This window comes from Rhipicephalus microplus, chromosome 6, assembly GCF_043290135.1.
Source record: "Rhipicephalus microplus isolate Deutch F79 chromosome 6, USDA_Rmic, whole genome shotgun sequence".
Lineage (NCBI taxonomy): Eukaryota > Metazoa > Arthropoda > Arachnida > Ixodida > Ixodidae > Rhipicephalus > Rhipicephalus microplus.
The window spans coordinates 107,731,135-107,754,902 of NC_134705.1; the positions used below are offsets into that span (position 1 = coordinate 107,731,135).

General features: G+C 43.1%; 1 protein-coding gene across 3 annotated transcripts in view; it reads left to right on the forward strand.

Annotated features, from left to right (window-relative positions):
• LOC142765419 (uncharacterized) overlaps nt 1-23,768 on the forward strand; it is a 179,839-nt gene that overhangs the window by 48,210 nt on the left and 107,861 nt on the right. For all 3 annotated transcript variants that reach the window (XM_075866403.1, XM_075866405.1, XM_075866404.1), the window contains exon 6: nt 20,909-20,947. In XM_075866403.1, the coding sequence (XP_075722518.1) occupies nt 20,909-20,947 (39 nt within the window). The remainder of the gene's footprint in view (nt 1-20,908; nt 20,948-23,768) is intronic.

Below are 23,768 nucleotides of genomic sequence, written 5' to 3' on the forward strand. Positions count from 1 at the left end.
GCTTGCGTCGGCGTTGTGAGTTGGGGGAGCATAGAATGAAAGAGAGAGTGGGAGGGACACACATGCACAATTGGGTGATAGACACTGCTGAGAGGGATGCCCAGAGCAGAGAGTCGGAACGGTAGAAGAGGAAAGATGGGGAGAGGCTCACAACCACTGTCAGAGTGGTCAAGCCACACACCGGATCGAGCTTGACCATAATACCCTTCGAATCTGATAGAAGGCCGTAAACCATCCAATTACGCGTCCCACTTGTTGTTAGATGCCACAATTGTGCGATGGCCATTTATGTTGGTTACTCGATGCAATTTAGCTTTACTTGAACACTCCTGCTTCTTAGACCCAGCAAACTGCAGCGGAGTATTTCTGTGAAGTCTTGCACTACAATATTTAAAAGTCTTTTCAAAGATGACGGGCAAAGAAACGACGTGTGAGTGATAAAACTGTATTCTCTGGCACAGCTTCAGTTTTCATTTCATTTCATTTCATTTTTATTTCCTTAAAGACCCCCGAGAGGGTATTACATAAGGGGTGGGTAACATACAATCGATATTTTTGTCACAATGATAAATGTGAAGTTGCATTTGAAATATAATGCATGAAGAGAGAGAGAGAGAGAGATAAAGATACAAGAAAAGGCAGGGAGGTTAACCAGACGCACATCCGGTTTGCTACCCTGCACTGGGGAAGGAATAAAGGGGAGAAAAGAGGTTGCAGAAAGATGAGAAGGTACACACAATCACGAGCACACTCGGGGAGCACAACTAAAGCACTGCTACTTTACCTTAAGTCAACAAACCTGAGCGACCGCCTGTAAACTGTGTATAATGCATGAAGCTTGATGGAGAGGTGATTGTGGCGATATCATAGGAAAGACAATTCTAGTCTTTTGCTGCTCTGGTAAAAAAAGAAGCAGAAAATGTTTTAGTATGGGCACGCGGGCGAAAAACTTGAAGCGCATGGCCAGTGTGACGAGATATGTGAGCTGCAGGGATAATATAAGGAGGGCGGTTAAATGGAGAGTGAAAAAACTTGTGAAGTAATGAGAGGGTTGCGATGCGTTGGCGACATGATAAAGGAGATAAGGTATAAGTGGCTTTGAGGGATGAAACACTGATGTCGTGTGAGTACGAAGCATGAATAAATCTAGCTGCATAATTTTTAATGGATTCAAGGGAATTTGTAAGACCAACTTCAGGCGGGTTCCAAATGGGAGATGCATATTCTAACTTAGATCTAACTAATTATGTATAGGCAAGTAGTTTTACATGACACGGAGCGCTGCGTAAGTGGCGTTTTAAGAAGCCCAGGGTTCTGTTAGATGTTGATACAATCTTAATAATGCGAGTGTTCCATTACAAATTGTAGGATAGAGCGACTCCAAGGCATTTGTAAGTGGTTACTGATTCGACAGGGACAATAGCTATGTTATCGGAAAAGCGAAGAGGGTTTAGACGCCGAGTGAATGAGATTAGTTTGCATTTAGTAGGGTTCAAGGTCATAAGCTAGTCATCACACCACTGTAGAATATGGTTGAGGTCAACTTCAGGCAAAATATCCAGTTGTTGTTTCGAGTATATAAAGCCTGATATGAAATAATTGGGAGTTATCCTAAAGGAAAAGCTCCCTACATGTTTTCGCTGATGTCAGACAACACTAGTCCCGTGACGCCTTCCGTCCACAAGCTTGTAGCATCAGATACTTCACGCAATGTTACATAACACGATGCACGATTGCGTGTTTCGGCCTGAATCACCTAACTTTAGGTATGTGACGTTAAGTTACGCAAAACTAGTCACATTACATGCTCCAGCCAAATTTATAGAACACTGGTCACGCGCCCTATTTTCGCTAAAAAGAAGCAACACTTCTCACGAGATATTTCCCACCAAAATCAGTTAACGCTGGTCTAGTGGTAAGCTCCCGTCAAAACAATTTAGTTAAGCAGGACCTGCACGCGGGCTTGGTATGACACTTCGTTCTTAGTAGATCGAACAGTAGTTTCACTGTATGGTGCCAACCTTTAACTGCTAGTGTGAGTTGTACGTATTTTTATTCCTTCAATCTTTTAATATATATACGCCCCTTTTTCTATTTATTCCCTATGTTCGTGTTCTTCCAAACAAGTGAAAGCCTGGGGAACTCCCTTTTCAGACGTGAAGCACTCTAAGGGCGAGGTTTATCCAGTTTCCGTACGTTTCGCCTACATTATATGGCGATACGTTTGGGAGCATACGGCTTCGTGAGGCACGCACAAAAAAGTTTACCAATTGCCTGATATCAATCATTACTGGGATAGAACAATCTGATAGACCTACAAGCATGACCACTTTATTTCATTCAATTAGTTTAGAGTAGACATTAGGGAGCATAGGACTCAATTTCGTCACCCCCTCTTTGTCACTTTATGTCACTCAATTTACGTTAAATGTGGAACGCCTAATTGACATGCGCCTACTCAAGCATACGATGCCGACAGCTTCGGCCCGTAGTCCCGATTCCATTGTTGGTGATGCCTGGACATTTATGCACACCAAGCCACCAGGGCTGCTACGCGGCAACTTTGATTAAAGTGCTCCCCACTATTATTCACAATTCCTCAAAGAGGAATAAAGGAATGAACATATGAAACAATCAATACAATTAGAAAAAGACAAAGAGAAAGTGAAAATGGTAGAAAAAACTTACACGACTGAGACATAAAAAAACACAGAGTAGGACTGAGGGTAAGCAAAGATCGAGAAAGAAAGTTAAGGAAACGAACAGATGCCAAAATAGATATAGGAAAGAGAGACAAATAAAGACGATGGTAATAAGCACTGAGAGAGAGATAGAATTAAATAAAAATCTGGCAGATCCTCCTACCTTCAAAAGTCATGTTATTCGCAGCTTCCAAATAATTTTAATTGTGCCCTTATTATTTTATTAGTATAAACGTTAAAAATGTCACTGAAAATGTCTACAATACATTTACACGCATTCATAGGTGTAAACTTCTTTATTTTTTCTATTAATCAGTTGTTTACAGTTGCATAACGATGCCAACAGCCACGTGAGTATTGGAAATACAAGAAGCGTTAAGCCAACCAGTAGAGTTGTTGTACGCGAGCATGGTAGCCCTGGACGCTGCTACGCAAGTCAATTTAAGTAGACGGCACTTAACAACAGTTGACGTTAACCCTACGCAACGGCTAGTCATAGGAACACATGGGTAAGGTTTATAAAACCATTTGGGTCTAGCTGAAAAAGGTTTGCGAGAGCTGGTTGCTACGCTAAACGCTTGTGTTTGATCATTGCTAGGAGCATAACATTTTTTTTTGTTCCAACCGTGTGGTCATTGCTGCTGATGTCTGCATTTTCTTAACGTTAACGTGTCAAAATCATTTGTCTGTTTTTTGCCTTCCTTGGTATATGAACCACAAATAAGGTCTGGGAGTATGGGCCCCCATTTTCGACGGAAAGGGTGTGACATTGTTCGCTATGGGATTGTCGCATTATTCATGTCATTACCAGTGAGTCATATTGGTCACACCACACTAAGTGTTACCATCGCCTTCTAATTTTTTTTCACTCCAACCTAAAGGTGTGATCACAAGAGCACCCAGACGTGAGCGGTTAGATTGATAATATATAGATAGAATAATAGACAGATAGATAAATAAATAGATAGAGAGATTGATAGATAGTAGATAGATAGATATATAGATAGATAGACAAATAAATAGATAGATAGATAGATAGATAGATAGATAGATAGATAGATAGATAGATAGATAGATAGATAGATAGATAGATAGATAGATAGATCAGCCTGCAATACGCTCAAAACTTCTTCGCTTTTAAAAAGTTAAAGGTTACTTGAGTGAGAAAGTGATAAAAAATAGAAATAAAAATAGTAATAAAAAGTTTTAAAAGGCTAACATCAGCAAAATACCTGTATAAAGAAAAAAAGACGAAAATCAGAGGGACTGCTACCGCGTTTCACGGCTCTTCTGTTTGTTGTCACAATACAAGGCGTACCATCTGAGGCGTCTTATAGGTTGCCGTGGTTTCTCTCAAAAGTGTGTAAAATTTTTCTAACAGAATGATTCGATCTGCATTCAGCCTCCTTCTATACACCAGAACACAGCAAGCTCGGTGCTTGCTGCCATACTGGAAAGAGCGTGGCGTCATCTGTTGCAAGCGCGGCGAAGCAACACTCTCAACTGCCACGCGAGCAGACGCTATGCAAATAAAACGCGAAACTTCAGAACCCGAGTCCAACTGTAAGCTTGTTTTGCGCTGTTCCTTTGCTGAAATTTTGTGCTGTTTTCGTGTGAAACGTCAAGAAGACCTTTCTCGACAGTGCGGAATGTCTGCAGCACGTGCATTGCAGACCACGGAGGCAGCTTCAGCAGGTACGTATTATCCGACTGAAAGAAATGCGAACAGCGGCAAGGGTTAACTGCGGCGTGCCTTGACTGTGACAAGCAGAATTTGTTCTGTAAGCAAGCGTCAACGTAGAGCTAGAATCTGGCTTCAACTTAAGCTCATGCTTCGCATGCCTATCAGTAGCCAGTCCTGCCGGGCACTCAGAACACACACGCGGTGCAAAAGTGCCAGCCAGAACAACATTTCAAAATGCTATGGTGACTCCTGCCAAAAGCACACGTAGATTCGCCTAGGGACAGTCAAGGCATATTGCAGCCTGACCGGGTCGAAAGCCATAATTTCCGCGCCACTCACATCTATTTGCGTCGTGATAGTAGGCCGTTACAGCTGTACTAAACATGCGCGGTGCGTGCATTCACGTGTGAGCCGTAATACGTATATACTAATATTGACATGCGGCCGGCGAAAGAATATGGCAATATTTTTGTGCCACATACTACAGGCATACTGCACGCAAGTCACTGCTGTAAAATGGTACAGCTCGAGCCACGCTCAAATAAACGCAATAAGTATGCTTACTCGTACAATTTACTAGGCTCGTAGTTTTTTCTATAGATTGCGATTGTATCCTAAGGAAGCAGAGCTCAACGTTTTCTGTTGCGGACGAATATCTGTGCGTCACTAAAACACCGCACCGGCATAATTTCCGCGATGTGCTGTGAACATCACAAGCAGTGCTCGGCATTCTTTTCCTCTTGCGCTGGTTGTTGTCCCATCAGATTATAAAGTGGTGCACCGTCTAAAGACGCGTTTTTGCTTTTTAAACTCCCAGAGCCACTGCTTGCCATGTTAGCGAGGTGCGCCTTGGCAGTTGCAACAAATTATGGTGTCTCTGGAAACGAGAGTATGGCGCTGAAGGCGCCTAGGTGCGAGATAGGCGTGCTCTCGTCAATAGGTCGTATGGTCGTATGAATGTCCACGACACTCTGGTCGGTGGAGGTGATGACAGTTGAAAGACAGTCAATGTAGGTAGTTGAAGTCAAAAATTGAAACTACGCGTGGTTTTTGCAAGCGTCATCAAGTTTTCTTTGACAAAACAAGCACCTTAGTGGCCGTTTAAGGCAAGAACATACTTTTTTTGTTATCATTAGTGGCGGCAACCACCGTGCTCTCGTTTCTCTACTGTTTGCCGGCCGACATGCAGGCAAGCAAAAACACCACGGGCAGCGCCACCAGACACGTCATTGAACGCAGGATAAAAAAGCAAAAAGAAATTCGTAGCGCATCCTAAGGCTGCTTCAAGTGCGCTAATTACAACTTCAGGTTATACATGTTTCTATTTAAGCCACATAAGTCTACCTGCTAAGATTCTTTGTCTTACCAGTCAATTGAGCACGTCGCTGTTGGGGGACGCCAGTAGTTACCAATTTTTGTCGACTTTCGAAATCAAGTCAAGATATTCTTCATCTTTGGTCAGACAAAGACGTGATCGTTGCAGCCTATGTGATGAACGATGTTGTCATTTCAGCCACCAACTTCAACAATTTTTTCTGAGCGGTAGACAACCCATTTATTAAACAATGAAGGCCACTCAGCCATGCACTTCTCTAACTTAAAAAAAACCCAGGTTATGGTCTCATGATACGTAATTTTGTGAAGCAAGCACAAAAATAGGGTCGAAAGTATGCGTAAATTATTCTAAATAATTTTATTGCCAAAAACAGGCAACAGGCGCCACGGCCGGCATTGCCAGTCTCGCCGCCAACTGTGATTAGTCGAAGCTGCCATGACATCCCGCGTAGTATGGTGTAGACAGCTGGTGCACTCGCCCGCTGGCGATGCCAGGTTGAATATTTGAAAATTGATAGATATGTAGAGTTTAACATCCCAAAACAAACATATGATTATGATAGATGCCTTGGTGGAGGGCTCCGGAAATTTCGACCACCTGGGGTTCTTTAACGTGCACCAAAATGTGAGCACACGGGCCTACAGCATTTTTGCCTCCACCGAAAAAGCAGCCGCCACAGTCATGATTTAATCCCGTGACATGCGGGTCAGCAGCCGAGTACTTTAGCCACTAGACCACCGTGACGGGGCATATTTGAAAATTGAGTAGTTGCTGTTAGTATGGCGAACTGTGGAAGTCGTAACGTGTTCGCTGTGGATCGCTACATGTTCGAGCCGGTCGCCACTGACCCCGCCGTACTGGTCCAGCGGCTAAGGTACTCGACTACTGACCCGCAGATCGCGGGATTGAATGCCGGCTGCGGTGGCTGCAATTTCGATGGAGGCGAAAATTATGTAGGTCAGTGCGCTCCGATTTCGATGTACGTTAAAGAACCCCAGGTATCCAAATGTCCGGATCTCTCTATTACGATGTCTCTCATATTCATATGGTCATTTTGGTATGTTACACTTCATATACATACCAATCATTGGTCGCCACTGCAATAGCGACGAATGGAGACTATGTCAGCTGATGACACGGCACAGGAAAGCGAGTCCCGACCAGCCACCTTCAATCGCGTCGGAAACGTAAACTGGTAGGTATAAGAAGCATGTCGTTGCTCAGTTACACTGCAAAAAACTGATAGAAATTATACGTTCGACCGTGCAGACTTAATCTGTGAAGGAACAGCAGCATCGGCGGTTACATTTAGTCGAGTATTGACAACGTAGAAAACGATCAGCTGTGCTTAGATTTCAGTGCTCACAGTTGCTGTTGTTGATGCAGTCAGTATCGCCCTTATCGGGCAAAAGTCATGAGATACGTCAGTCCACTACCGCGAGAAAAAAAATGGCCCCTTATCTGCACGTTAATCTGCAAATGTCGTCGAAAGGCGGTAGCCTTGCGTGTGAAGAAAGTGAAAAAAAAAACATTTATTTGTTCTGGGCAAGAGAATTGGTGAATGTTATTCTTGAGGCGCTGCGTAAGAGTGCCTCGAGCGTGCAGTGGAGGCGAACGAGTGCATCAAGTCACGTCACACGTGAGACACGAGCGCCATCAGGCAGCTTTTTTTTTTTTGGAAAATTAAGTGGGTGGCTCTGAGACGGGTGTGCGCGCCCGTCTCAGAGGTGATAAGGTATAGAACGCAAGGCGACAGGTAGGTGCCACAACCGTCTCGTCTTAGCAAAGCGTTGGAAACACTCGCCATTTCATGCAAGCGTTGCATGGTCTGCGCACCGCGATAAACGCTACGGTCCTTAGAATTTTTTATGTGTGTTTTTTCTAGTAAAAAACGCACATGCAGAATATATACGTGTTGTTATGGTGCCTCAGACATGCGCAATATTTGCTTTTTACTTGACAATTGCACAAGTATAAACGCTAAGCCTTGAGCAAAAATGTGAGCGCTACTGATGGGGTCAGCCGTTTCAAATACCTGATGCCGTTAAGAGTGGACAAACAGACAAGTGTACAAACAGACAGACCAAAATTTCTGCGTTTGTCTTTAAAAGAAAGCCACAAGAGTGGCACATTTTGCCCCAGTGGTGACACCTGCTCCGAGCTGCGCTGCAAGCTTGCGCATGACTAGCTTGGTTCTCATGTTGCAGCTCTGTTTACAGTACCTTCACGTCTTCTCAATTCTGGTCAGTACAACAGTGATGGTGTGTTCAAATACAAGCGGTATGTTAGCTGCATTATAAGCATGTGACTGCTTTGTAGATTGCCCGATTTTGATACTGCGTACTCGTGTTTGTGTACACGTGCTTTCGCAACAGGTGCTCATGTACGCACTGCGCTGAAATAGGAAAATAGGAGAACGCGCGCCATACAAGACGTGCCTAAACATTAATGCTGGGATAATATTTTGCACTCTCACATTTCTTTTTCTGTGCACTGTGTGAAAAATACCGTCACCTCCTTTACAATATACTGATTTGTTCAATTATAGCACTTCTGTGTGCATATATTTCCAAACTACTCCCATGACTAGTCCCTTTCAGCTCAGTGCAGATTCTAAGCAGCAGAAAAGTTACCACACGGTCACATTCCTTTCACATTCTTCACATAACACCGATTAGCAACGTGCGTGGGATCTGCCGAATCTTTGTTTTCACGAAGACAACTCATGGTGGCAGCGAAGGCTTCCTCAGATTCCCAAGCACAAAAAGAATGTGTCTCTCTTCAGTCGGACATCATCGTTCGTCAATCAAAGCGACTTTACCTCGTAGGTCTGAATTGTTTTCTTTCAAGGTAGGTCACCACCTGCAAAAACGCATTTTCGAAAGCAGAGCTCTTTTGGGATTTGACATATTCAATTTCCTTAACCATTTACGAATATCTAGACAAACAATTATGTAGCTATCTTTAGTCGCTCAAAAGTTGTCACCATTTCTTCATCGCCTAATGGATGCACTCGAAATTGAAACTGAATGTTTCCTTTACCACAACACCTACCATCTCGGTATAGATATTTTTTATATACATAATACGTAGTGGTAAGTTATCTAAGTACGTTTCTCAGGTTGCGAAACATCGTGCTTTCTTTTTTTCAATATTGTAACTGTTTAGTTGGACCACTTTGGTTGGGGTCAAATTCCGCGTGTTTTCGTTCAGCAGTCATTGTTGCTTTCCATGCCATTAGGAATTCTTGAAATTAATTCCAGCTTTTTGAGGAAAAAGTTATGATGTGTTTGAGAAGAGTGAGTAACAATTTCGAGTACAAGGTACTCTACTATGGGAGAGCTAAAAGCCGTCCCGTGGGCCTCACACTTGATGAGACTTTATTGACAAAAGTTACGCCTGCAGCTGGTTGGTCAGCCTAACCACAAATCAGCAACACTGGTCCTCATTTGCCAAACCTTTAGCACAACACCTTTTCATTGCGTTTTAATAAACATGGCAAAATATAGAAAAAAAAGCGCAAATGCAAGTTAGCAATTCAGAATGCCAAGCGTAGACCCACTTTGGAGCACGAGGATGAGAGTCACTTATAGACACAAAACGAGCTAGAAAAATATTTATTCATTTGTCCTGCTCAAGAATAGCTAGCACTACTTACAATAGGTCTCAAGCTATAGGACTGGTGAATTTCAGGCGTATTGAATGTTTCTCCGTTACATGGACATTCGGTTAAAATCTTTAAAGCCATTTTTTAAACGTAATTTTTTTGCAACCTAGTGTTACGCGAACAATGATACCTCCACTTCTAACTAATACTTTTTCATGAAACTTCGCATGCTGTTTTTCTATAGGTGAAGCTGTGCATTGAAGCAGAAATATTGATAACAAGCGGTAACTTTTTGTCTTATGGCCAACTAAATGCAAAACAAACCTGCCACCCTATTTAAAATCCTGGGTTGGTGGGTGCTGAAATTATTGGTGGATATGGTGGAAAGAATAGTGGACCAGGTGGAAATATTTGTGGATATGGTGGAAACTATAGTGGACATAATGGCTGATAATGGCAAGTGTGAAAAAACTGATGGCAGATGGTGGTGGTGGTGGTGAGCTTATGGTCGTGATGGCGGGAAATGCTGGCTTATGGTGGCGAGGCAAAACGTGTTTGGTGGAAGCTTTGGTGAGCAAGGTGAAGGACGTCGGCATGATGGAAGCTTGGTGAATGACGGTGGCATGATGAAAAGCACGTGACACTAAGTGAATTCACCTATTTGTAGTGTTTTATTCTTGAATGCGCGAGATATGTGTTTTACAGTAAAAAGAAACCAATGCTGGTTGTTACGCTTTCTAGTAAGTTTTTTTTATTTCTGTGGTGTCAACAATGCTTCAATTTTTGTGGAGCATAGAATATGCGACCGGGAATATGTTTACATTTCGCACACGTACTTACATCAGTTTGACATCCACGATGTGTTTCTTTGTTGTGATGTTTAGAAGACCAGAGTTGTCACTGTGAGCATGACAATAAATGTTTTATATTGGCGAGCAGTCATCAACAAATAAATGGGCTCCAGTTCGCGATTGCCTCTTTCAATGTTAGAGTAGAACACAGTGGTCACTTGATGTTGCCGCGCTAAAAACGCAACTCCGATAAATCTTGCACACTTTATTGTTTGAGCCGTACTTTTAGGTTAACAAAGTGCGTGAGAATATGCATGAACTTTCACTTTCGACATGCGTGGAGATGAGCATTTGACTTTCACCCTTTTCTTTTACCACCATGATTTCCACCAAAGGTTAGCAATACCAACCAAGCCCGTACAAGTGTTATTGGCACTTCTGGGTTTCAGAATACACAATTTTGACGAGTAAAAATTACAGCACAGCACAGCTGCGGCATCATTTAACCTAAGTTAAGCCTTTTTTATTGTGAACGGTGTCCGCGCAAGAAGTGACAAACATCGATGCGACACACTTGCAGCACTTCCACCAAAGGTACGCCTCCCCTCACCGACAGCCGCCGGTCGCACTCGTCGGCACTTCTCTGGCTCTTATGCGAGAGCATAGACGCGTCAATTCGCATGCTTGCTGAACCAATATGAAAGCATAATGTTTCTGGCGCGCTTCATTTGTTTTGGACAAGTCGTTATGTAGCTGTTCCTAACGACAGAGCGACAGCGGTGCACTGGCATGACTGTGGTGTATGTTGCGCAAAAAAAATCAAAATCCTTTGTGGTGGCATATCTATCGAATGAGCATAGAAGCGTCATAGAGCCTAAACTGATATCGCCCTTTAGAAGGTGCGAGCAACGGATAATAAACTTGGCAGTAACCGCCGATAAACTTTACCTGCTCCTCAGTCCACTGAGTGGTTTGTTTTTTCTTGCGGTTGTACAATGTAACAAAAGCATAGCACTGTTGCCATTATCGCAGTGGCAATCGTTACAGGCAGCATTTGTTCGTGTTTATCAAATGTGCAAAGTTTAGTAGCAGGTGCAGATCCTGTCCCTCCCAAGTAAACTGCAAACATAACTAAAGTTATACAGGGATTTTGTGAGTTGTCTACTTCTTTAGCACCCATGGCGCCATCTGTCGGCATGGTGCAGTGTTTAGTGTCTTTAGTTCGAAATTCGGAGGTAACAGGTTCGACACCATGCTGTCGCACCTTTTTTACGGGTGCTTGGTATATTTTTTTATATAAACATTTTTACTGTTTCTTTAGTGGCAGCTCGTCACGGTGGTTCTGACGTGGCTTTGCGCTCTAGCATTGTTGGCCGGAGCGCGCCATCCATCATCCGCTACAGCATACGCCACCTTACACCATGTGCCACCAACATTTCCACTGCCATAATTCACATAAATGGTGGATGGTGGAATCCACCATTCCTACGATGCACATTTTTTCAATAGGGGACTTATCAACTTTTTCACTCTTTTGATGCCAACGCGCCTAGGCTACAAGAGGAGATGGTCGTGGAGAATGCATACACATGCTTTTGTCCTCACTAAAATAGCTGCCAAGCCATCTTTGAGTGGCAGAAAAAGATTCTTAGTTATCACTGTTGGCGCAGTGTGCATAATTTGCTTTTTAATAACTTATATTTGTTACATTTTTAGCCATTTTCTCATATATATTTTAAGCTTTCCCGAAGTCCACCCAACCAAAACTATAATTGTGACTTCTGCAAAAATAATCTAAAAGTTTCCATGTAAGTCAGCTTCTGATCGCAGGAAACATGTGAAAAACTACCTGATCGCGACAGAAAGTCCTGTGGTAGCCTTATGTGGCACTGTGATTCCACAATTAGCGAATGTCACTCAGAAAAAAATATCCAATCAAGAGAAGAAAACGGTGCAATGGCAAGACATCCCTGACATAAGGGGTTTAACGTCTGAAAACCGCCATATGTATATGAGAGACGCTGTGGAGGAGGGCTCCAGAAATTTCGACCCCCTGGTTATCTTTACCGTGCACCCAAATTCGAGCACACGGACCTACAGCATATTTGCCTCCATCGAAAATGCAGCCGCCGCAGCCGAGATTCAATCCCGCGACCTGCAGATCAGTAGCCGAGTGCCTTAGTCACTAGACCAACGCATTGGGGCGGTGCCTTAGGTAGCAGGTCACAGCAGAAACGAGGCACAATTTCGAACCTGACAAGCTTAGCGGCGTGCATGCTTCGGTGCGGTTCCGCAACCGACGTTACCTGTGTCTCTTACTCTTTTCCCCTGTGCTCTGCGCGCGCCAGGTGGTCCTTCCTCAGTCAAAAATTTTTCGCTTATGCCGTTGTTGTTTAATAAAAAATCGCAAAACCGAACCATCGTAAACATGATATGAGAAGTCAAAAATAGAGAATTGACAATAAATTCGTGGCTGCGAAACCACTTCAGCGTTTATTTAGTGCTTGGCACTGTTAGAGCAAAGCTGGCATAATTTTTAAGAGGTTGCTCGACAAGCTTCTTATGCTCGCGCCCTCTCCGGTGGTGGCGGCGTGTACACCGGGGTCGATAATGTACAAATGTCTGGTCACTGCTCTAGGTCACCACTCTCGTTGCCTCTCTGGTGATTGCAACCATTCTAACTGAATGGTGCGCCACCTCGCGTAGGAATATTGTAATAGAACAGAAGGAAGCAGAAAGGGGGTGGTAATGGCACATTTATTCCTAAAAGTACAGACTGGCAAAGAGTGAAGACTGGCAGTAGTGCAAGAAACATATATGGATAAAAAGGAAAATGGCAGGGCAAATGACACTCCTTGGTTTGGTGTACTTGTGGACGGAAGCAACAGCCAGAGAAGAAATCTAGGCAATAGTAAAGTGTATATAAAAGCACATTGACGAATTAAGAGGACAGTGCGAGATAAATATACTATGAGGTATGAATGCGCACATAGAATATATAAATGGGTATTTTGACCCAACAGACAAAATGATCATGGATATGTGTGAAAGGCATGATTTGATCATTTGCAACATACTGAGAAGTGTGAGGGGAAATAACATGGGAGGTAGGAAGGCTGCAGTCGATGATAGGTTATGCACTGATGTCACATAGGATGTATGATAGGCTGAGGCGAATGCACATAGATGAATGTGGCTCCACAAGTCTGGGTAGTGATCACAAACGTATCAAGCTAAGTTATGAAAGAGCAGTGAAAGTGGAAAGGAGGCCAGATTAGCAACTACAGGAAAACTTTGATTCTGAAAGGCAAAGAGAAATAACTACTAAACGAACAGAAAAAGTAATCATTGAGTATTATAAAATAGTGTGAACATACACGAATCTAAAGGCTGGTGCACACGAGTGACTAGCCGTGATCGCGCTACCATTTGCGACTGGTCGCAAAGAGTCGCGAACGGTCGCAAACGGTCGCAAAGCGACTGCTTTGGCTACTCACTTCCTGACGAATTTTTCAGTTGCGCGACTGCAGTCGCAAAGCTGCTGGAACCAATCAGCGATGCTCAAGTTTTGTTCTTTTGTTTTTTCATGGCTCTGGCTTCCTGCTGCCAGATACAAAGGAGTGCGTTCCTCAGGGTCTGTGGCACCATGGCCAACTCAGAATACTTGGCTTGGAGATTGCGGGGCGCAGCAGCTTAAGCAATGTGTTGAATTTACGTGGCGGCATTCGCAAGAAGCTAAACACCGTCAAAGTAAAGAGAAAATAAATTGTGCACTATCTTTTCATTGCATTCAGGAACGTTTTTTTTTTGTCTTGAACTTTACTTGTCACCGCCTTCAATGCAGCGCGTTTGAAACGCGTTTGTGCTTCATGTCTTGGCAACGACTTCAGACACTGCGTTCGAGACGCGTTTGTGCTGTATTGTAGGCTGTGGCAAGTCAGTTTAAATTCAAGGACCGTTTCTGAATACCTACGATACTCGGAAATACTTCTTTTCGTCTCAGCGGGAGGCAGGCGCATGTGGGAGGCAGGTGGCTTGCATTGCCAGCCAACTCCCGCGATCGACAGGACGGTCACACCCACTACAGGCTTTTTTTTCTTTGGAGGCATCGGTGATGCCAGCGCTGACACCATGGCACGGCGCATCAGCACTATGACAATGTCTTGTTCATCGCTTTAACCGAACTTGACACTGTTGGAAAAGCTGTGCGAGAACGGACGAAAACAATAAATGCGGCGCGCCCAGTTTGCTCCGCTCACTCAGCTGGCGGCGATCAGCTGATCGGCGCCAGTCTCCAGAGTTCTCGCTGATAATGAAATCTGGACGTGACACTCCGGTTTTATGACTTCCGGTTGCTCACATGCAGCCCCTGCCAGTGTGAACATCAGTCGCTTTTTGGCAGCCAGTCGCAAATGGTCACGCGACCGCTGCTAGTCACCAGTGTGCACCAGCCTTAATTAAACTGTTTGAGCTAGAGCTTGCTAAGGCACGTGACAAGTCACCCCAGAAAAGAAGACACATACCGAATTGTTCGTGAGATGAGGAAGTTAAGAGAGCCATAGCAATATGTCAGGAAGCCTCTTGGGAACACTGACATGCTAAGCAGCGGGGTGAACCGACAGATGACGTTGAAAGAAAATGAAAAATATTTCTAAGCTGTAGAAGGGAAGCATCGTTCTGATCAATGATAATATTAGAAGAAAGAGGCTCAGTGGCCGGCAGAAGTAAATAAAAGGGTAGAAAGGCAGCTGCGAAGTTTTGAAACCGTTCAAACTCCCTGAGAAATGAGATGGGCCTATAGCAGAGCTTTATAACTACAGCTCAAGGTGCTAGGCTAGAAGAAGACGAAGCTATTGAATATACAAGAACAAGGGTGACAGAAAAATATTAACAAAGTGCCTTATGCACTACAATAGACAAGAATGAAGCAGGTGGCAAAATGACTCCAGTTTCACAACGCGAGTGGGAAAAAGCTGAGAAAAGAATTCGTAGTTGTACATCCACAGACCCAGATGGCATTCCAAATATGCTGATAAAGACTTTGGGTCCAAAGTCTAAGCAGATTTTGAGAGAGGCAGTGAGCAAAACAATAATCGATGGTGAAGTCCCCGATGGATGGTAACTGAGCAGGATGCGCGTGATCTATAAAGGAAAGGGGAACGAAGCTGACATAAACAACTACCGTCCTATAACAGTGACATCAGTGGTCAACAAGCTAGCGATGCCGGTTATAGAGGAAAGACTGCTGGCATGGATAGAGGATGAGGGGATGCTAGTGGAACTACAGAATGGGTTTCGGAAACGCCCGAGTTAGGAAGACAATCTGTTCTCACTGACGCAGTGCATCGAAATAGCAGAAAAGGAACACAGTCCCGTGTGGCTAGCTTTTTTGGATATCAAGCGAGCATACGATAGCATGATTCAAGATGACTTGTGGGGGATGTTGAACACACTAGGTGTGGAAGATGGAGTCAGTAATCTTTTGAAGGATATTTCTAAAGGTAACGAGGTAGTTACAAAGTGGTAAAAACAGGTATCCAAGCCCACAGAGGTAAAATGGGGGCTTAGGCAGGGGTGTTCTCTAACACCCTTGTTGTTCATGATGTACCTACAAAGATTAGAGGCCAAATTAAATGGAAGTAAACTTGGCTTCAACCCCTCGTTCGTCAAACAAGGAAAACTCATTGAACCCACACTACCAGCACTGACGTACGCAGATGATATAGTGTTGATGGCCGATAACAAGGAAGATTTGCAGAGATTGATGGACATCTGTGGTAATAAGGAAGATAGGTTAGATTTGATGTTCTGTTTGAAACAATCCGCAGTCATGATTTCTAATAATAATGAAGGTAGTGAGGTCAAAATACAGAAGGTAAGGCTAGATATAACTGATAAATACAAATATCTGGGTGTGTGGATAAGCAATAGGACCGAGTACCTAAGGGTACACAAAATGTACGTCACGACTAAATCTAACAGGAATACAGCAGTGATGAAAAACAGGCCACTGTAGAATTACAATAGGTATGATGTTGTGAGAGGAATATGAAAAGTGGTCATGGTTCCTGGTCTGACGTTCAGCAATGCAGTCTTATGCATAAGATCAGAAGTTCAAGCAGGATTAGAAATTAAGCAAAGTGGAATAGGTAGGCTTGCCTTAGGAGCTAACGTAAATACACCGAATCAGAAAGTACAGGGTGATATGAGATGGGAATCGTTTGACGTCAGTGAAGCAAGCAGCAACATAAAATTTAAGAAGCGATTGAGAGGAATGGGGAAGAGCTTTGGGCTAGAAAGGCATTCAGCTACTTGTACACGAAGAAGGTCGATACAAGACGGAGGAAGTGAACCAGAAAATTGACTGTTAAGTACTTAGAAAACAACAGGGGTCCGAACCCGAAAGAATTATCGGCTAAGAAGCAGGTCAAGGAAGGTGAGACCATTATGTGGAGAATGGGCATGATTAAGAAGTTTACTAGAGATCTACAAAATTTATAAGCAGGAAATTGCCAAGGAAAAGATCAATGATATTACTCGGGGTAGTTCTCTGCTTTTTGAGTCCAGGACGTGAGTATTGCAAAGCAAGACATATCGGGCAAAATACGAAGGGGTAGACACGGTATGCAGTTCGTGTGGAGAGGAAAAAACTGCCGAACTCTTGATAATGTTCTGTTTTTTAAAGCACTGTGGTTTAGGGACAGGGAGGGCAAATCAGACTTTAAGGGGGTAGAATTAACTAGAAAGAGGTTATCTGATTGGTGGCTAAAGTCAAGGCACGAGAGAAAATTAAACCCTTCACTGCAGAGTACGGGTGCTCAACCTCTCTGTTTAAGGGAAAAAATAAATCTAGTTTATCGTTCACTAATTATTACGGCTTGGTGGCGTTAGCCACCCCCCGATCTAAAGGGTACAGCCACATAAATCCTTGCATCCATACATCCATACATCCATCCATCTATCGGTTTTGGATGGTCAGCGCACTTTCCTTCTCGCAACTACGTCCACTTCATTCACGTCACTTCGTAGGCCCGGCAGCACGTGACAAGTTCCTACGGTGCGCTTTACATAAGTTTACCAACATCCTCCCGAGCCCCCTCACCTGTTCGCTCTCAACCACGTCAAAGAACGCCTGATAGTCCCACACCTTCCAATTGGGAGCGTTAGGTATTTGGCTCACAGCAGCTGCCAGTATGGCAGACAGGGGCTGTTGGTAAACGGGCCGATCAACGTGGCCAACACTGTGCGGTGCAGGCCGCAAATTGTCCGTGATAACGCTGTTTTTGACGTGCCCATTATGCGCCGGTTCTTTTTCAAGTATTCCTACAAAATAGAAATGATCTTGCCAAGATATGCATGAGCACTTCCAAGCAAGCTCTTCAAAGATTATTCACTTTGTTGACGTGGTGCTGAATTTTTATCTGCGTTCTTATTGCGTATTTTCCGCATATTACCAACAATATATTTAGTGATGATGTAACGTGTCAGCAGGCAAAACACGCTGTGTACCATTCGCTGTAGTGGCAACAGGTGATGACTTGAATTGAGCATATACGTCTTATGAAATATATAGAGATATTACCGCCAGCTTAACCCAGTGGTAAAGCTTCGAATGCGTTATTTCATGGTCGCATATTCAGTCGCAGCTGGTGAGAAGTTATCTTACGTCCGCTTTTCTTTCTGCGCATTTACAATAATATTACATCTTATACCAACTTCTGTACTTTCCTTCAGAACATTTTTTGTTGGTTCTCATTATTGTACCCAACAAATAAATTGCCCCCATCATTTCAGCCTTCTTTCCTTCTTCAAACGAAAAGGCAACACAGTCACAGCGAACCCCAAAGTAGTGTTTTGAACTGATATACTTCAATGCGCCCAACCCAAATTTGATGGTAAAATAGACAACGGGCAAGTGTAACAAGGAGTCACCTAAAAGAACTTGACCTCTGATGAACAAAGCCCACACCTTGAACATTACAATAATGGCACACTTCTTTATCAACTTTCTTTATTGCCCCTCAAAACCAGCTAGTACTGCCCTGTGCAACAAAGTCGAATGACTGATAAACATGTTAGTCATAGAATATTGTTATTCAATTACGCCCCCAATGTAAACATTACAGATTCTTTTCAACGTTAGGGTGGTCACTAGATTTGACGCTGGAATATCTGATGACAAACAAAAAACGGGCTTGTTCTCACTTCATCAACTGCTCATCCGTTTTCCACCGCTATCAGTACCAACGTGTACTTCTGTAGTGTGATCTTCAATTTCTTGGCCACGTGGTCCCCCACAAAATTGTTTCTTTATTATATTTGGCGGTGTTTAGCGTTTCGAAATACTCATTTATAGTTAGGAGAGACGCGTAGTGGAGAGCCCCTGAAATTTCAACCACCTTGGGTACTTCAACGTGAACCTAAATCTACGCACTCAGGCCTCAAACATTTTCGCGTCCATCACAATTGCGGCTGCCATTGACGGCATTTGATCCCGAGACGATGAGCAGGCGAGTGCCTTAGCCACTATATCACCATGGCGGGTGGGTTTCTTTTTCGACCCCGCGCACTATAGCCTTCGTCGATGTCACGATCACTTGGCATCTGGTGGAGGTGCGGCGTATTGATGCCAAGCGCCCGGTACTTGGCAATACGGTAATGTTGCATACTTTAGAAGAATAGGGAAACAAACTTGACACAAAAGAAATGCGCGGAACAAATAAGCACTGCTTCTGATGACTTTGGGGCGGCGGTGTCATGCAACATTTTTACTAAAGCCCAAAATAAACGTATAACATTGTGTAACCTCCCAGTGCTATGCTAAGAGGTGATACTCATAGCCTGTCTCACACAGTGGGGCACAAGGTGGAGCAGACATCTAGATACCATGGCGTAGGGGCCGGAACAGTCGCTTCGTGAGGTACAGGGGGAATGAAAAAGCATCTTATCAAAGGTATGAGTATGATGAAGAGCGTACCGGAGGTCCCAGCAAATTTCAACCAAAGAGGTTTCCTTAAGCGCCCCATAAATGTAAGCACATGGGTTCACTTCCCCTGATATACATTGACCAGCTCAATGGCCACAATTCTATCTCTTCGCCTTGGAGTCTGAGGTGTACGTCCTTCAACTGTAGGCTGCCAGTGGAGCAGCATTCGATTGTGTATTGCTCAGTCCAGCTGAAATCCTACACATATTTGCATAATATCAGATCATGACGTGGCTTTAGGCGTCTGTTTCGTAATCGTTTGCAATTTTCTTTTTAAATAAAAACAAAAGACGGAGTTGTCACCTTTGATTGACGAGGGCTAGCCTTCTCCACAGTATTGTTATGGAATAAGAATTAGGAAACAAGCTTTTATATATCCATTTAAACAGTCCTACATTGGTGAGTCTGAAACTTCTCGTTTGGACAGAAAAAGCACATAGTCTTATTGCCCAATGTCAACTCAGTAGGCTCTGCGATAATTGTTCACATGTCTTTCTGTCTTCAAACAATGTTCTAGCGCTTCATCGCTATGAGGTTTATTAAACATGGCCATGGGCCTGGTATTTTTTTCACCGTAAACGTTCAATATGTGTGTCGAGTCTAGCATGTGGAGTTCCTCTTCGAACCACCATCTGCTTGTGTTGTGTTTTCGAGAGTCGAGCAACAGGTGGTATCTATTCTCCTGGTCATAGCAGCACAAACATGTGACGATGTTACACGATGAAACCGAAAGTAGAAGTGGTGTGTGTGAGCAGTGCGGAACCTTACGCTATGTATGAGAGTGTTGATACGGCTTGGAATCTAAGGGTATAATTTGCTTTCAAGGTTATGATGTACAATAGATAGAATGATTTGAATTTTTATTTGAAAACAATGTCAACTTTTTTCCCAGCTAAATACTCAGTAAAGGTTTAAAAGTTGAAGCCAATGTATCATTGTGGTTGATTCCTCGAGTTCAGTTTACGTGCTGTGAATTTCCTTGGCGTAAATATAAGCTTACTGCTAGTGTGACCTTAAAGCAACGTTTCTGTGTCAGTGAATTTGGCAAGCAAAGCAGAAAATTAGCATCGAAGCTTCAAACCATGAGCATATATATATTAGTTTGCTAAACGAAGCAAAACAAGAAAGTTTGTGTCTGTGCCTTGTATTATAAGCTGATGCAAACATCTCGATAGTTTCAGCAGAGTTAAAACTGGGTATTTCGCCATGCTAGCCGTTATCGAGCATTTAAGGAACCTCGCATCAAGGAAGCAGTCGATTACTTTTTTCAGCATTGTAAAAACATACCAGAGTGTTAGCTAGGCTGTCTCTATTTTGGCGTGGGGTGCTCACAATAAGCGAGTAAAACGAACACAGTTTCTTGTCATCAAGAATTTGTACTTGCCATTGAAAAATGTTTGTAACAGCATTGTTTGCGGGAAATCACTAAGTCAAAATTACATACACAAAACTGCTTAGCAAAAATATGTTGCGTAATTTAGAAACTGAAGTTTTGCGCCCCTCAGGCAGCATTATCTCACTATAGAAGATTTTACTTCTAGGGGGGCCATGCCCCCAGCGTGACAAAAACTTTCAAAGGTTACTTTAACATTTCTATTGCTTCGACTTGAAGACTGTTCTGTTACCACGCAGTGGGAAAGTACATGCAGCCTGCGAAAAAAAATATATCTTCTTTAAATGTGGGTAACTAGAAAATGCCTACCGTAACTTTGTAACTAGGGCTGTTCAAACCATATAGGCAATCCTGTTCTCGTGTATCCAAGCCTTCCAAATTATAAACTGTCTTGTTGTACTCTTTTCAGTCTCCACCTGTTTTCAGCCCCATGCCTAGTCCAGGTTGGGTAAGTGCTTCATTCCAAGACAAACCACGTTATTATTTGGGCTCACAAATTATACGTGACATCGTCTACTTGGTGCTAGTACAAACCTTACTCGCAAAAATACCACGGATAATATCACTGGTATACTGACTGCCTTAAAAATACTACAAGAAGATTTTCTTGTGAACACTTTCAATAGGACGAATCAAACAACGTTAACAAACACGGCCATTTAAGTTGCATTAATAATCATCATTCTAAGTTTTGCCACAGTCAAGTACCCAGTTCTTGCGCATCGTGTGAATATTGTCACTGTCTGTTGCCCATGTTCGACGCCACTACGCGTGGTAGGAAGGCTTATGCCGTAATATAAAAAAGCAACAGTGTACAAAAGCAGAGTGCCTTTGCTAGGAATTGTTTATATACAGCTGTTTTTGAAGGGTTGTTTTTCTGCAGTGTTTTAACTGTTTTGGGTGATAGTGGCACGCGCATGATAATCATACACGAGTTTCTAGTGGATCGTGAATAGCGAGCTCTATGTTTAAAACTAAGTTGCATATGCGCTACATTTGGTCGATCTATTAGTAATTTCACATGAACATTAATATTTCGGGCTTGTGGGTTTAGATAATAAAAAACGCGTGGTTTCATTGATGTTTCTTCAAAAGTAGTACATAAGGCGAGCTATTATGCTGTCAATGAAATAAACATTCTCCAGTTGCATTTGTTGCAGACGCTGTGCTACCGAACCCTAAAGATTTTATAGATGTACAGACTTTTTTACTGAAGAGTTTACTTACAATACTGAAATATACAAGCATTTTGTCAAAAATGAAGAGCGCTGAGAGCTGTCGCCCTGCTCAGGCGCAGTACCTTTTAGCCCGGTGGCTGCTGGCTGAACTCAGCGTTTTGTTGAAGACTCCCAGCGTCTTCAACTCAATTTGGTGTGTCCACGTACCTGCCATACACCTTCTAAGTCCAGTTTGTGTCAGTCGTGCAAGCACTATTTCAACTGTTTTCACACTTACTTAACACCATACACAAGCTTTTCACTTTGCGAAGCCATGTATGCTTGATAAGAGGGCAGTTTTTGCAGTGGTTGTTGTGATTGAACTTCCGTTCGCGAGAAGCACTTCACTCCGTGCCATTTTCTGGTTCAAGAACATATCAAAGTGCACTTGGTCGCCTTTAACTCTAATGGGTGTCAAATGTCGTCTGAAATCGTCGTCTTTAGAGATTTGTGAAAAACAAGTAGAACGCTGTAAGCCCTCTTGTTACACAGCACGTGCTTTATATTGGATATTATGATTGTGTGATTGTCGTTTACTATGGTTACGCAAAAAAACTTTAGTTCTTCTAAGGTCTCCCTTTATTATTAGTCCCGATACCACCGCAAAAAACATTTCTGTTAAGTCTGACACTTCGACACGATCAAATCCGTTTAAAAATGTCAGGCCTGCATGGTTGGCGCAGTACAGTCAAAGCGAAGGCTAGAATAGCGGCCTTTGAAAGCGTTTTCAAAACACTGATTGGGTAACATCTGCTAGCACACTTCCTTAGTACCCACTAGGGCAATAATAATAAGTTTTTGACTAGTATAGACCGGCATTCGCTATGCTATTTTTCGTCATTTTTCTGAGAAGCGTGGTATCCGCTACACACTTGCAAAGAGTTTTGTGCCAGTTGTTTATCCAGTGGCTGACGACGATGAGCAGTTAAGACTTAAGTGGATATGTGCCACAGTTAGTAGGGAAACAAGAGCAAAATTTTGAAATGGGTTGGAGCATTGAACAGACCACTCGTTATGCTATTGGCATTGTGCGACGACTGGTTGTTCTTTCGCTATTGTAAAACGCTTTATAAGTCATAATAACGCTATTGATTTCTGGACATTAAGCTTGCCTAAGGCAAGTTTGGCAACTTACAGCCACCGGTGTAGCTCAGTTGTAAGCAGAAGGTTGACCACCACCTGCTTACCACTGAGCTACACCGGTGGCTGTAAGTTGCCAAACTTGCCTTAAGCAAGCTTAATGTCCAGAAATCAATAGCGTTATTATGACTTATAAAGCGTTTTACAATAGCGAAAGAACAACCAGTCATCACACAATGCCAATAGGATAACGAGTGGTCTGTTCAATGCTCGAACCCATTTCAAAATCTTGCTCTTGCTTGCCATTCTTGACCATGTCAACGTTGGTTTTGTAATCAGAGATGGAGTATCTATGGCATACCGGAACTGCACGACCCGACTGGTAATGAATGAGACGCTAGGAGATACAATTAACATAAAGCGTTCTGTCCGTCAGGGCTGTCCGCTGAGTCCCCTACTTTTCACTTCATATATAGATTCGTTATGCTTAGCAATAACTCAAAACAGTTGCATTCGTGGCTTTAGATTACAAGAATACGAGGTTAAAATTTTGGAATATGCCGACGATGTGGCTGTTTGTTGTATCGATCAAGATAGTGTTACCACTACCATCAGTGTGATTAAAAGGTTCGGCAATGCAACTGGAAGTCTAGTAAACTGAGAAAAGTGTCTGGGTTTCTGGCATGGAGAGTGTCGTCAAAACCAGACTATTTTGCCAATGTTAAGTGGGTGACCACACCTGTCAAGTACCTGGGGGTGCCACTGGAATTTTATAAAGATAATGGGAACTACTGGCAAGAACAAGCGAAAGAAATCCGGACAAAAGCCTATAGATGCAACGGTAATAATCTGTCAGTGTTTGCTAGGGCGACTGTCTGTAATCTTTTCTTTGCCTCAAAACTTTGGTATGTGATGCAAGTATTGCATTGTTCAAGGGCAAACATACAGAAGTTCCATCGCATCTTCGCAGTG